Here is a 10,124-nt window from a genome sequence, read left to right as displayed (position 1 = left end):
CCAAATAGTATTACATCGAAAACAAAATTAATTGCTAAAGTATGTATTTAAAATTGTTTTTATTTAGAGAATGAAGAAGCACACTGGTTAGGTTTTGTTTGCAAAATTTAACCTAGAGCTATAAAGCCCGAGTATTAAAACGGTGCATATGTTTTAAATGAAAATTCAGCTGAACAGCCGCATCAAAGCCAGCAGTGACAGCAGCTTGTCTTGGATTTTATGTTCTAGAAACTGCTGTTGTAACTATGACTCCTATACTGGAGGCTGCCTTTTTATACTGTAATTTTGTACCACTTTTTGAGAAAGTGCAATCTTTCCACTCAGAAATGAAAATGATATTCAGTACAGAACTTTTCTGAAAATGAGTGTTCTAGAAATAAATGAGCAAATATATCTTTGCTGTCATACAGACTGGAATGATAATAAAATCAAAGACACAATCCTGAGTTTGTGCAACTCTGTAGGGAGAAACCGACGGCAGCTAACTGGCCGGTTGACAGACTGTCAGATGAAATTGCTGAGGATATAAATATAGACTTCTAGTAATGTTTGGCTGTTACACAAAGAACTTCCAGCCTAGTTAATGACATCTTTCATGCTTCAAGAATTTTCTCTTGGCAGGGCTATTACGACAGTTGTCCAAAGATTGTTTTGTGATCACTTATAAACTGACAGCTTAAGAGATATTTGTATTAGCTCTCAAATAGGTGTTGGGTTTTGGTGAGGAGCACAAGAGGCTTAACATAAACCAGGCTTACTTATAAAAATTGGAATGGGATCCGTGACTGGAAATAAGATAACCATAGCCTTAAAAATTATAAGAGCAATACTATTTGAGTTTTAAACTGCTTATTTGATTTTGGCAGAGCTTTTTACATTCATAACCTGACTAAATGTAGTGAAGCCTGTGCCCACACAGTACAGATTTCCCTAGTGTGCAGATTTGCCCACAGCAAGTCCTTGGGACACTGTCCTGAGGAACTGGAGATCCAAATTTAATCTCAAATCCGGTGGAAATGAGAGCAGGGTTGGCGCATGGAAAATCTGATCTGTGCACTTTGATGTAGCTACGAGGACAAAATACCTCAAATTCCCTCATGCTTTCTGTAGATAACAGCATGTGTGACGGCAGCTACAGTGCCACAGCTTCTAACCGTGTCGCCACCATCTGTTCTGTTCCTCTTCAGTAAAGACAGAACAGTGAGCCAGCTCAGGGAGCTGATTCAGCTAGAAATGCCTCATTTTTGGGGTTCAGGACAGTTTCCTCAGAATCACATCCTTGAAATGGTATAATTAATGGCTGCATAAGCACTGCTGCTGCAATCTGCGTGTTCTGGGGAGGGTGTGAAGAGCTCCGGTATTACACAGCTCAGATCAGTCTAAGCTGTCGAGAAATGGTGTTTTAAATTGTGACAACGTCTCAAATATTAAAACGAGGTATGAGCATGATGATTTTGTATCTGTGTCCGATTCTCCTGTGTGATAAAGGGCAACCTTGGTTCATGAGAGCTGACTGTTGGTCTGGAGATACCACCTACTAAAAGTAATGAAATCTTGGTTTTTGTAGTGGTGTTTTGCTGTTAGAGAGGTACCAGCAATTCACTAGATAATGCTTAATTAGGTCAAGATGCTTTGTTACATTAAATCAAGGAGGCAGTAAGTAGTGATTAAGTACAGAGAGGTTACTCCTCTCTGGGCTTTCCATGTGGCTGGAGCCTGTAGCTGTTACACAGCCTAGTGAGAGTGGAGTCTTCATGGTGCAAAAAATGACAGGACCATGTCCAGATGTGCCAAAAATTCAACACCCTTTTCTATGCTGACAAAGGAAATTCCACAAGACAGTTCACCTTGCACTGAGGAGACCATCTGTGGCAGAACCCATAACTAAATGCTAATGAGAGCCTGGTTTATGTTTGTTTGGTTGGTTGGTTTTTGGTTTTTTTTTTTTCTTTAATTATAGGTGACACTGATTTAAATGTGTAAGTGCTGTAGCTGTGTGTAACTTTAGCTTATTCTTTAATGGTAATTTTCTCAGCAGAAATACGAGTGTCAGTGGGCAGCCCATATTTAACTATGTAAAATAAAACAGTACTTGCTATGAAAACAGGAGGGCAAACTTTAAAATGGCTATAATTTCATAACTGGCTTTAATATTCCATACCATTTGCTGGAGATGCAGTCTGTTACTCTTTCTCTGTGCTTTGACATGGTTTTGTTCATTTTTGTGGAATTTTTTTTTTTTAAACTAAACCAGCATCTCATAGTGACAGCACAAATACTGATACTAAACTTGTTGCTAACGTGAACATTCATTGTTACAGTTCTATGTATTAAAGCTGTTAATGTGTACATCTCATTCACAAAACAAAGTATGAAAAGGTACATCCAAGAAATTGTATTTACTTAATAAGACTCCACATGAACAAGACCTTTGATGGAGTCTCACCTTTCAGTATTTTGTGTCTTTTTTCTACCTATTCTTTCATTGTTGATATAAATAGTAAAGACCTTATTATTCATGACTGTTCTTTGCTAAATAACCCTCCATATTTCTGTAAATAAACATTATGCACTTATAGAATTACACTTGCGTTACCTAGGGGTGAAAGAAATGTTTTTTGGAACACTGAGAAAAGATTGCGAAGGAAATAACCCTTTTCTCCTAAATCCAGTTACGGTAATGTGGAGACGTTTCATAAATAATTATACTGGGGGAAGTGATGGAATGGATAATATCAGATTGTTTAGATAAAAATAAATGTTGACCAATATATCACTCCAATACAACATGTCATGAAGATTTGAAAGTACAGAATTATAAAAGCATAAAGTACACAGAATAGTTAAATTATGGCTTGAAATATTGCCAGTCTTTAACCAAAACGTGCAGCATATAGCAAAAGCATCATTTTTGTAACAGGATATATTAGCAATAGATAGACCATCCAGTTAGAGAAGCAGTTACAGAAGCAAAAAGTCACTGCATGCAAAGCTGGGAAAATGGTGAATTAGGAAACTGTGGGTTTTAAGGGCTACTGTGAGATGTAGCCAAGGATTTTGTAGTGGGAAATTTGGTCTTTGACAGAGACAAATTATGAAGTCGAGAAACATGGCAGATTTGTTTTCCAGAGGCTTTAATAAGCAAGAATAAAGAATGATGTAAAGGACTGTAATGTTCGTTGATTTTTCTTTTGTTTAGAATTCCCTATAGTACAATCCAGGAAAATAAAAGTAGGCTTCTAAATGTGTAGGCTTATTTACTTACTTCAGTCGCACCCTGCAGCTCTATTAAGAAAAAAGAGAAGGGGAAAATATCAGTGCAATATGTTTGTTATATTTGTACATAGCTCAGCACCAGGGAATGTGTTATATTAAGACAAAGAGAGTAAAATAAGGTCTCTGGAGTCTGCTTTGCCATAAATTGTGTTTCTCCGCTGTTATATTTCAATTTATTTCAGTGGTCCTATCCTGGTGCACAATTGGTATAATAAAAGGGACAATCCATTTGGAAATTAATGCTTATAGCCTTGCAGCTCGTAACACAGAGTGTAGTAAAATAAGGTCAGGCTTGATGGGATTAGAATGGATGTCATTAAACTGGTTTAAGATGACAACAGAGATTGTATTCCAATGCCATTGGGATTTATAGTTTGATTTTATTATTCTGATTAGGGCAGTCAACAGAGAGAGACTGCAAATAGATTTTCTCATCTTATAATGAACTCAAATAATGGTGTGTGGATGGATGGATGGATGGATACCCGGCCGTGTGTTGTTAGGGGCTCTGTGCAGCTGGAGGGGTTAGTTAAAACTGAAACTTCTGTGACCAACAGCAGTATTTTGTTTAATTCACATATTGCAACCTTACTTCTATACTTTTAACACAGAAATTCTTTTTTGAGATAGAAGTCCCTTAGTTTAATGGAAATGGAAAATCTATTGTGTTATCTATCCCCAACTCCCAAAGAACAAAATTTCATTTCAGGGTACACAAAATTCATAAAAAATAAGTGTTGTTCAACATTTTTGTAACAAGGGGTAGGAAGTCTTGCCTCGTGTTTTTCCTCATGGGAAGACAGTCCCTGCCAGCAGCGCTGCTGAGCTTTTAGTGATGGACAGGCTGATGGTGACAGGCTGTCACTGACTTGCCTCTGCATGCAGAGTCATAAAATCAGTGCATTTGGGATTACAAGGCCTATCTGATAAAGACAGTCTATCCTAATATTAAAAGGGATAACTTGAAGAATAGAAACTTAGTACAATAGAAAAATCCAGCTCTCCATCATGCTTGAAAATGTGCAGCTCACTGACATGTGACCACGTTCACTCCAGCAGGAGTGGATCTGTGGAGGTAAATGGTCTGACCCCCCCACATCGTACACTTTTGGGGGCTTTACTTCAAACTCTAGTCTGATTTTGTGGACTGGACACACACTTTCATCTGAGAGGAATCCAGGTCGTGCACTCAAGACCATTGGGGGACAGAGCAAAGTACAGCAGGAGGGGATGTTTGAACAGTTTGCTTCTGAAATGCACTGTAAATCCAAACTAGAACTCTAATACAGATCCACCCTGATCTCTTGGTGTTAAACCACTATAACAATAAAGAACTCTGTACTGTTGAAATGTTTTACCCATAGATCGCAAAGAATTTTACAAGTGTGCATAAAGATGATTATAGCTTTTTTAGAGAGATGATCACCTGCTGCTTCCCTTGACTGCCATAGGAACTGAGCCGGGCATCTCTTTACACAGCCAGCAGCTCTTACCCAGAGCTTCAGTCACTGACAGAGCAAAGGCCAGCGTGGATCTGGCCCATAATGCTTTTGCTTTTTTTACTGCACTGTACAACAACCTTTATCTCTCTTCATTTTAGTATGCTTTCTGATGTGTTTTCCAATTTTTAACGTTGAGATCAGAAAAGAAATAAATAAAAAATCTGCCTGGTTGACCGTGTGATGAAGATACATGGTTTTGCTTGCTTGCTGTAGATGCGAGTACTTGACAGAGGCAGCTCTCGGTCACAATTGAAATAATGAGTCACCAAGAACAAAACCATCCTCACAGCCAATTCTCACACCAACTCTGCAGACTCCTGTCCTGCCCGATCCAAGAATTCCAGCTAGGCATCCGTGTTTGTGCTGGAGAACACAAGCAATCCCTTTGAGCTTACGCTCGGAAGTCCAGCTGTTTCAGCGTCTTCTCCCACACAGTTTGATTTCTTTATTGTATATTTTAAAAAAATGAGGAACTCCGGATGAAAACTCTTCCACAGCCAGAGCGAGGCATGGCATCTCCTTCCAGGATCCCAGTAGTAGTGACTTGATTGCAAAGGCTCAGTTTCTGTCTTTCTTCATCCCAGAGGAACTAAACGCTTTCCTCTTCTTTTGTGATACTATAATCTGTGAGCAGCGTCACGCTGATCTCTGAGCCATGCATGCTGCTCGTGACTGACAGGGCTCTGGTAGGTGTGTTACTGTGGGTAGCGCTGGGAGGTTTTGTACGAAATTTTTCCTTGCAGCACGAGACTTGCTTTTTAAAATGTTGCCGGAAACTTTTACTCAGCCAATAAAGAGCAAAAGGATTGACGCAGGAATTGCTGAAGGCCAAGGCACGGGAAAAAATAGTAGCTATCAGATGAAAAGTGGAAGCATCTACGGAAGCATGGTATGTAAAAGAGCGGTATAGGTAGAGGATGTGGTTAGGCAGCCAGCAAAAGGCAAACAAAGCAACAAGCACCAGCACTGTTTTTGCAACTCTCTTGCGGGATTCAATCTACGAGAAAATAATGCATATCTGGTATTAATAGCAATTAGTAACACACGTTTATGTAGTGGGTGCTGATTTCAAAGGGGTCTAAATGGACTAGTAACCGAAAGAGCAAAATGGAAAAACTAACAAAAAAAAGAAACCAACAGAAAAATAAATCTATTTCATGATTTTTAACAAGTATTTCCAATGCAGAGCACATTCCCTTTCCATTATAAATCACGTGGCAATCTCATCTAGGCTAGGATTTAAAAGTACAAAAGTACAATGTGTCAGCTCACATGGATGAGGTCTCGGTGTTTACAATTCAGCGTTGTAACTCATGAGTTTGATAAGGTCATAATAAAGCAAAACAAACGCTACCACTCTTTAGGAAAGCACGTACACTCACCATTAAGTTAATGAGTCATGAGTTTGTGCTTAAGTGCATAGCTGAATTTGGATTGCTAATATGGGATGAGTTTATGGAGCTTGTTATCAGGTAAACGTTCGGCACTCGAGTTCAGGCTTAAACAGCATGATAGATTTTGGAAAATTGGACACTTTAGTGCTTGATCATAGCTTACCTGCTTACGGGCATGACCGTGTTCTTCTGCTGGCATGTTGGATGTACTTTTATATAAAGTTCTGGCGATAAGAAAATAGTAGACAGAAATGACAGCTAAGGGTACAATATAGAACACTAAGAAGCAAACCAGGGAGTGAGCTTCCTGCAGGATCTTCTCAGAGACAGGATAGGGGGCACATGCCTCAAAAGTTACATTTTTCTCAGGATTGCTGAAAGAATACAAATCTGAAAAAACAGCCTCTGGGATAGCAAATATCATGGAGATGATCCAAACACAGCCAGCTTTACAGCAGGTCTTCAGGAGCGCATCTGAAGTCTGCAGTTCCAAGGGCTTCACGATGGCTCTGTACCTAAAACAAACCAACATCATTGTCAGAATAAATACAGAAATAATGCAAGCACTGGCAATGCAAATGTCTTGAGGATGTAGCCATCTCCGTTCTCGCTAGACTAAGGGTCGTAGAACTGTCTTGGAAATGAAAATAGAGACTAGGTCTTTGTAATTAACATGGAAATGTAACAACTAGTTTTAAGCATGTATTTTAATGAAATGGATGGCAGGACTTGTCATTAAAGTTTTCCTAAGTAAAGATGATTTCTACTGTTTGGATTAGGGTCAGTAAGGGCAATCATCTTTCCTATTTTTATGGTGCTGCCTAGAAGAGTAATTGAAGGAACTGATACGCAAAACTGGTAAAGGTATGAAACAGGTTCACTACTTTATAAATACATGGAACCACGCATGCACTCCTCTCCTTTCTTCCGTGTTCTTAAGATCCCAGCTGAGCGCAGTGATCTGACTCAAAATAACGCTCCAGTGTTCATTCATATTTATAAAACATGAGCTAACCCTGCTGTTGATTCATGGCTGTGATTCTGCAGCATGTGGACTGAGCCAGACATATCAGAAAAATCTGGGGAACTCTATAGATGTGTGACCATCTGTGTGGAAATGGGACATGGAAAAAGGACCAACTGGCACGAAGGTGAAGCACAGGAAGCAGTATGACCTGTTCCCAAAGTATCAGGGACTCTCCATGATGCAGAAAGAGGAGACCCTTCCATGGGGGCACAAGACTGGCATGAAAGGAAAAGCAGTGGAAAGGGATCCAGAGGATAAGACATCTTAGTTGTACCATTTTGCACAGCCTGAGAATCTGGTCTTTTTGTCCTCTAGGCAAATTTAAATAGAAAACTGCAAACTGGACTGCTGTTTATCAAGAAATTACCATTTTTATTGACTTCAAGCATACTGGAAGATGATAGTCTGGCACCGCACACCAGCTTTCTCAGTAAGTTTACCATATAGTTACCCTGTGAAAATGTAGCACGGAGTATTTATGTTAACAGCTACCATGAAGAATTAGATATGTTAACAGAAGCAAGTGTCTAAATCATAGAATCATAGAATAGTTGGGATTAGAAAGGAGCTTTAAACGTCATCTAGTCCATAATGAATTCTGAATTGGCATCATAGAGGAGCAAGACCTTGGGGCTATGATAGATAATTCAGTGGAAACATCAGCTTAATATTTAGCAGTAGTAAAAAAACACACCAAACCCTAAGAAAACTACAAAAAGAAGAAAAAAAATGTTAGGAATTATTAGGAAAACAATGGCGAGCAAAAGAGACTATTGTGCAGTTATCTGTCTCTGGTTCATGCAAATCTTGAACACCATGTGCTGCTCTGCACACCTTAACTCAAAAAACAAACAAATAAAAACAAACAAAACCCCCCCCAAACAAAACAAAACCAACCAAACCAAACCAAACAAATAAAAAAACCCAACCCAAACCAAACCAAAACCCCACCATACTAAGAGTGGAATATAACGTGAATAGCCTGGAAAGGTGGATGAGGATCACTGGCTATTCTGGCACAAGAGCCAGAGCCATCAAATGAAGCCACACGCGAAGCAAATAAAAGGAGTTGTTTATGCAACAGGCAGTGAAAGTCATTGCTAAACAAGTTCAAGAAGAGACTGAACAAGGATCTAGAAGATGAATCCATTGAGGTTATTAAATAGACATAAACCACGCCTGCTCACAAGGTCATATGAAGGCTTAGGGTATAAGTATATTGTTGGACAGTGGTATTTAATATTAAATTTAGTATTTAATACTAAAATTCATTTTGGGTTTTTCTGCTCCTTGACATGCTCATGCTGATTGAACTGAAATCTCATCGTAGTTTTGTTCATTCAGAAAAGAAGTGCATGGAAAACTGGTTGTTCAGCAACTCCTGACAGCAGTCAGATGGGAGCACCAATCCCATCGCTGTCACTGCAACCTGAGTTTAATTTCAGGACCTCTGGGCTAAAATAAGAACTGTAAGAGAAAATATTTGGATTGTGTCATCTCACACTAAGCACTTATCAAGCTGCAAATTAATATCGTATTGCAGTAACCATCAAATCATGAGAGTTATTAATTTGCCACGCTGTCTATTCTGTGTTTTCTTTTGGCTTTTTAGCCCACATGTCAATATTTTACATTCTAGGATTTTAGACCCTCACTGACAGCGTAGGACAAAGGATTTTCACGCAGTCATTTTTGCAGTTTTATTTTTCTTCTTCCTTGGCTACTTTAGTGCACCACTAGATAGCACCAATATACTGTCGTTTCCCTGCCTCAAGCTATTTCCCTTTTCTGTGCAATTGAGAAAAAAACCCCACAAAAACAAACATACAACAAAAAACTGTACTGTACTTCAAGCTAATAAAAGGTCAAAAGACTTAGAGTCTTTCTCACTTCATTAAAAAGAACTGCTCCAATTTTTCCAACATACATTTTAAATTTAAATGGGACAGTCTTTTTTTTTGTTGCCTTTTATTTTTTAAAAAAACTCTATTATAATGTGGCATTTCATATTTTACAAAATGATAATTTCTGCTCTTTTATTCATTGCTAACTTCACACCTGCAGCACCTCCTGGCAAATCAGTCGCATCAGACCCACCTGTCAGCACTGAGAACAGTCAGGGTAAACACTGATACTCCAACTGAGGTTAACTGGATGAAAGACAGCAGCTTGCACCCAATTCTTCCGAAGAGCCACGTATCCACGATATAACGTGTTGCATCTACAGGCACACAAGTTAATAAAAGCAGTAGGTCTCCAAATGCCAGGCTGGTGATGAAGATGTTTGGAACCGTCTGCATTGATTTAATCTTGAAAAAGACTTTGATGAGTATAGCATTTCCAAGGAGACCAACTGAAATGATCACAGCATATATAACATAAATTGTGCACAGTATTTCTAATCCTGGAAAGGAGTCTTCGGTCCATTTTTCATTTGTGGTTTCATTATCAGTGATTAATTTCAGTTCTGTGCCATTTGTAGATGCACACAAAGTCTGATTAGCTGAATGCAAGTATACCTGAGACATTTCTTTAACGGTTTCTTCTCCCCAAGCTGGACTTAAATTGGTAAAAAATGGTTTAATATTTAGCTTGCAGCATATCAGCAAGGTCAATAGAAAGGTACAGATTTGTGCCTGAAATTAAGATTCCTGTTGCACATTAACTACTTTCATCCCCTTCTGAGTCTCAAAACATGCCTAGGAGAAATGCACACAGATCTTGTTCTGAACTGTGTAGGAGGTGGAGAATTTTTTTATTGGCTTTTCAGCTGGTGGAGCAGAGAGGGAGGAGGAAAAAAAGAGGAGTTTCTTTAAAGATATTAGCTGAAATGATGTGTTTTGTTTTGTTTTTCTTGAAGGTATCTGGCAAGCAAATATTGTATTGTAATTACTGTAGCATTGGGGCTTGCATGTTGCCTAGCAA

The 10,124-nt window shown here is 38.8% G+C and overlaps 1 protein-coding gene across 1 annotated transcript; it reads right to left on the bottom strand.

The window, feature by feature from the left end:
* Positions 1 to 5,367: 5,367 nt before the first annotated feature.
* BRS3 (bombesin receptor subtype 3) lies at positions 5,368 to 9,727 on the bottom strand. The gene is made up of 3 exons (XM_065643513.1): positions 9,297 to 9,727; positions 6,336 to 6,687; positions 5,368 to 5,775 (listed from the first exon to the last, which is right to left on the bottom strand). The coding sequence occupies exons 1-3, from the start codon at positions 9,725 to 9,727 to the stop codon at positions 5,368 to 5,370; spliced, it is 1,191 nt and encodes a 396-aa protein (XP_065499585.1).
* Between the last annotated feature and the right edge of the window lie 397 nt (positions 9,728 to 10,124).

The sequence above is a fragment of the Caloenas nicobarica genome, chromosome 12, assembly GCF_036013445.1.
Source record: "Caloenas nicobarica isolate bCalNic1 chromosome 12, bCalNic1.hap1, whole genome shotgun sequence".
NCBI lineage: Eukaryota > Metazoa > Chordata > Aves > Columbiformes > Columbidae > Caloenas > Caloenas nicobarica.
This window is presented reverse-complemented; position numbering and strand designations above follow the sequence as displayed.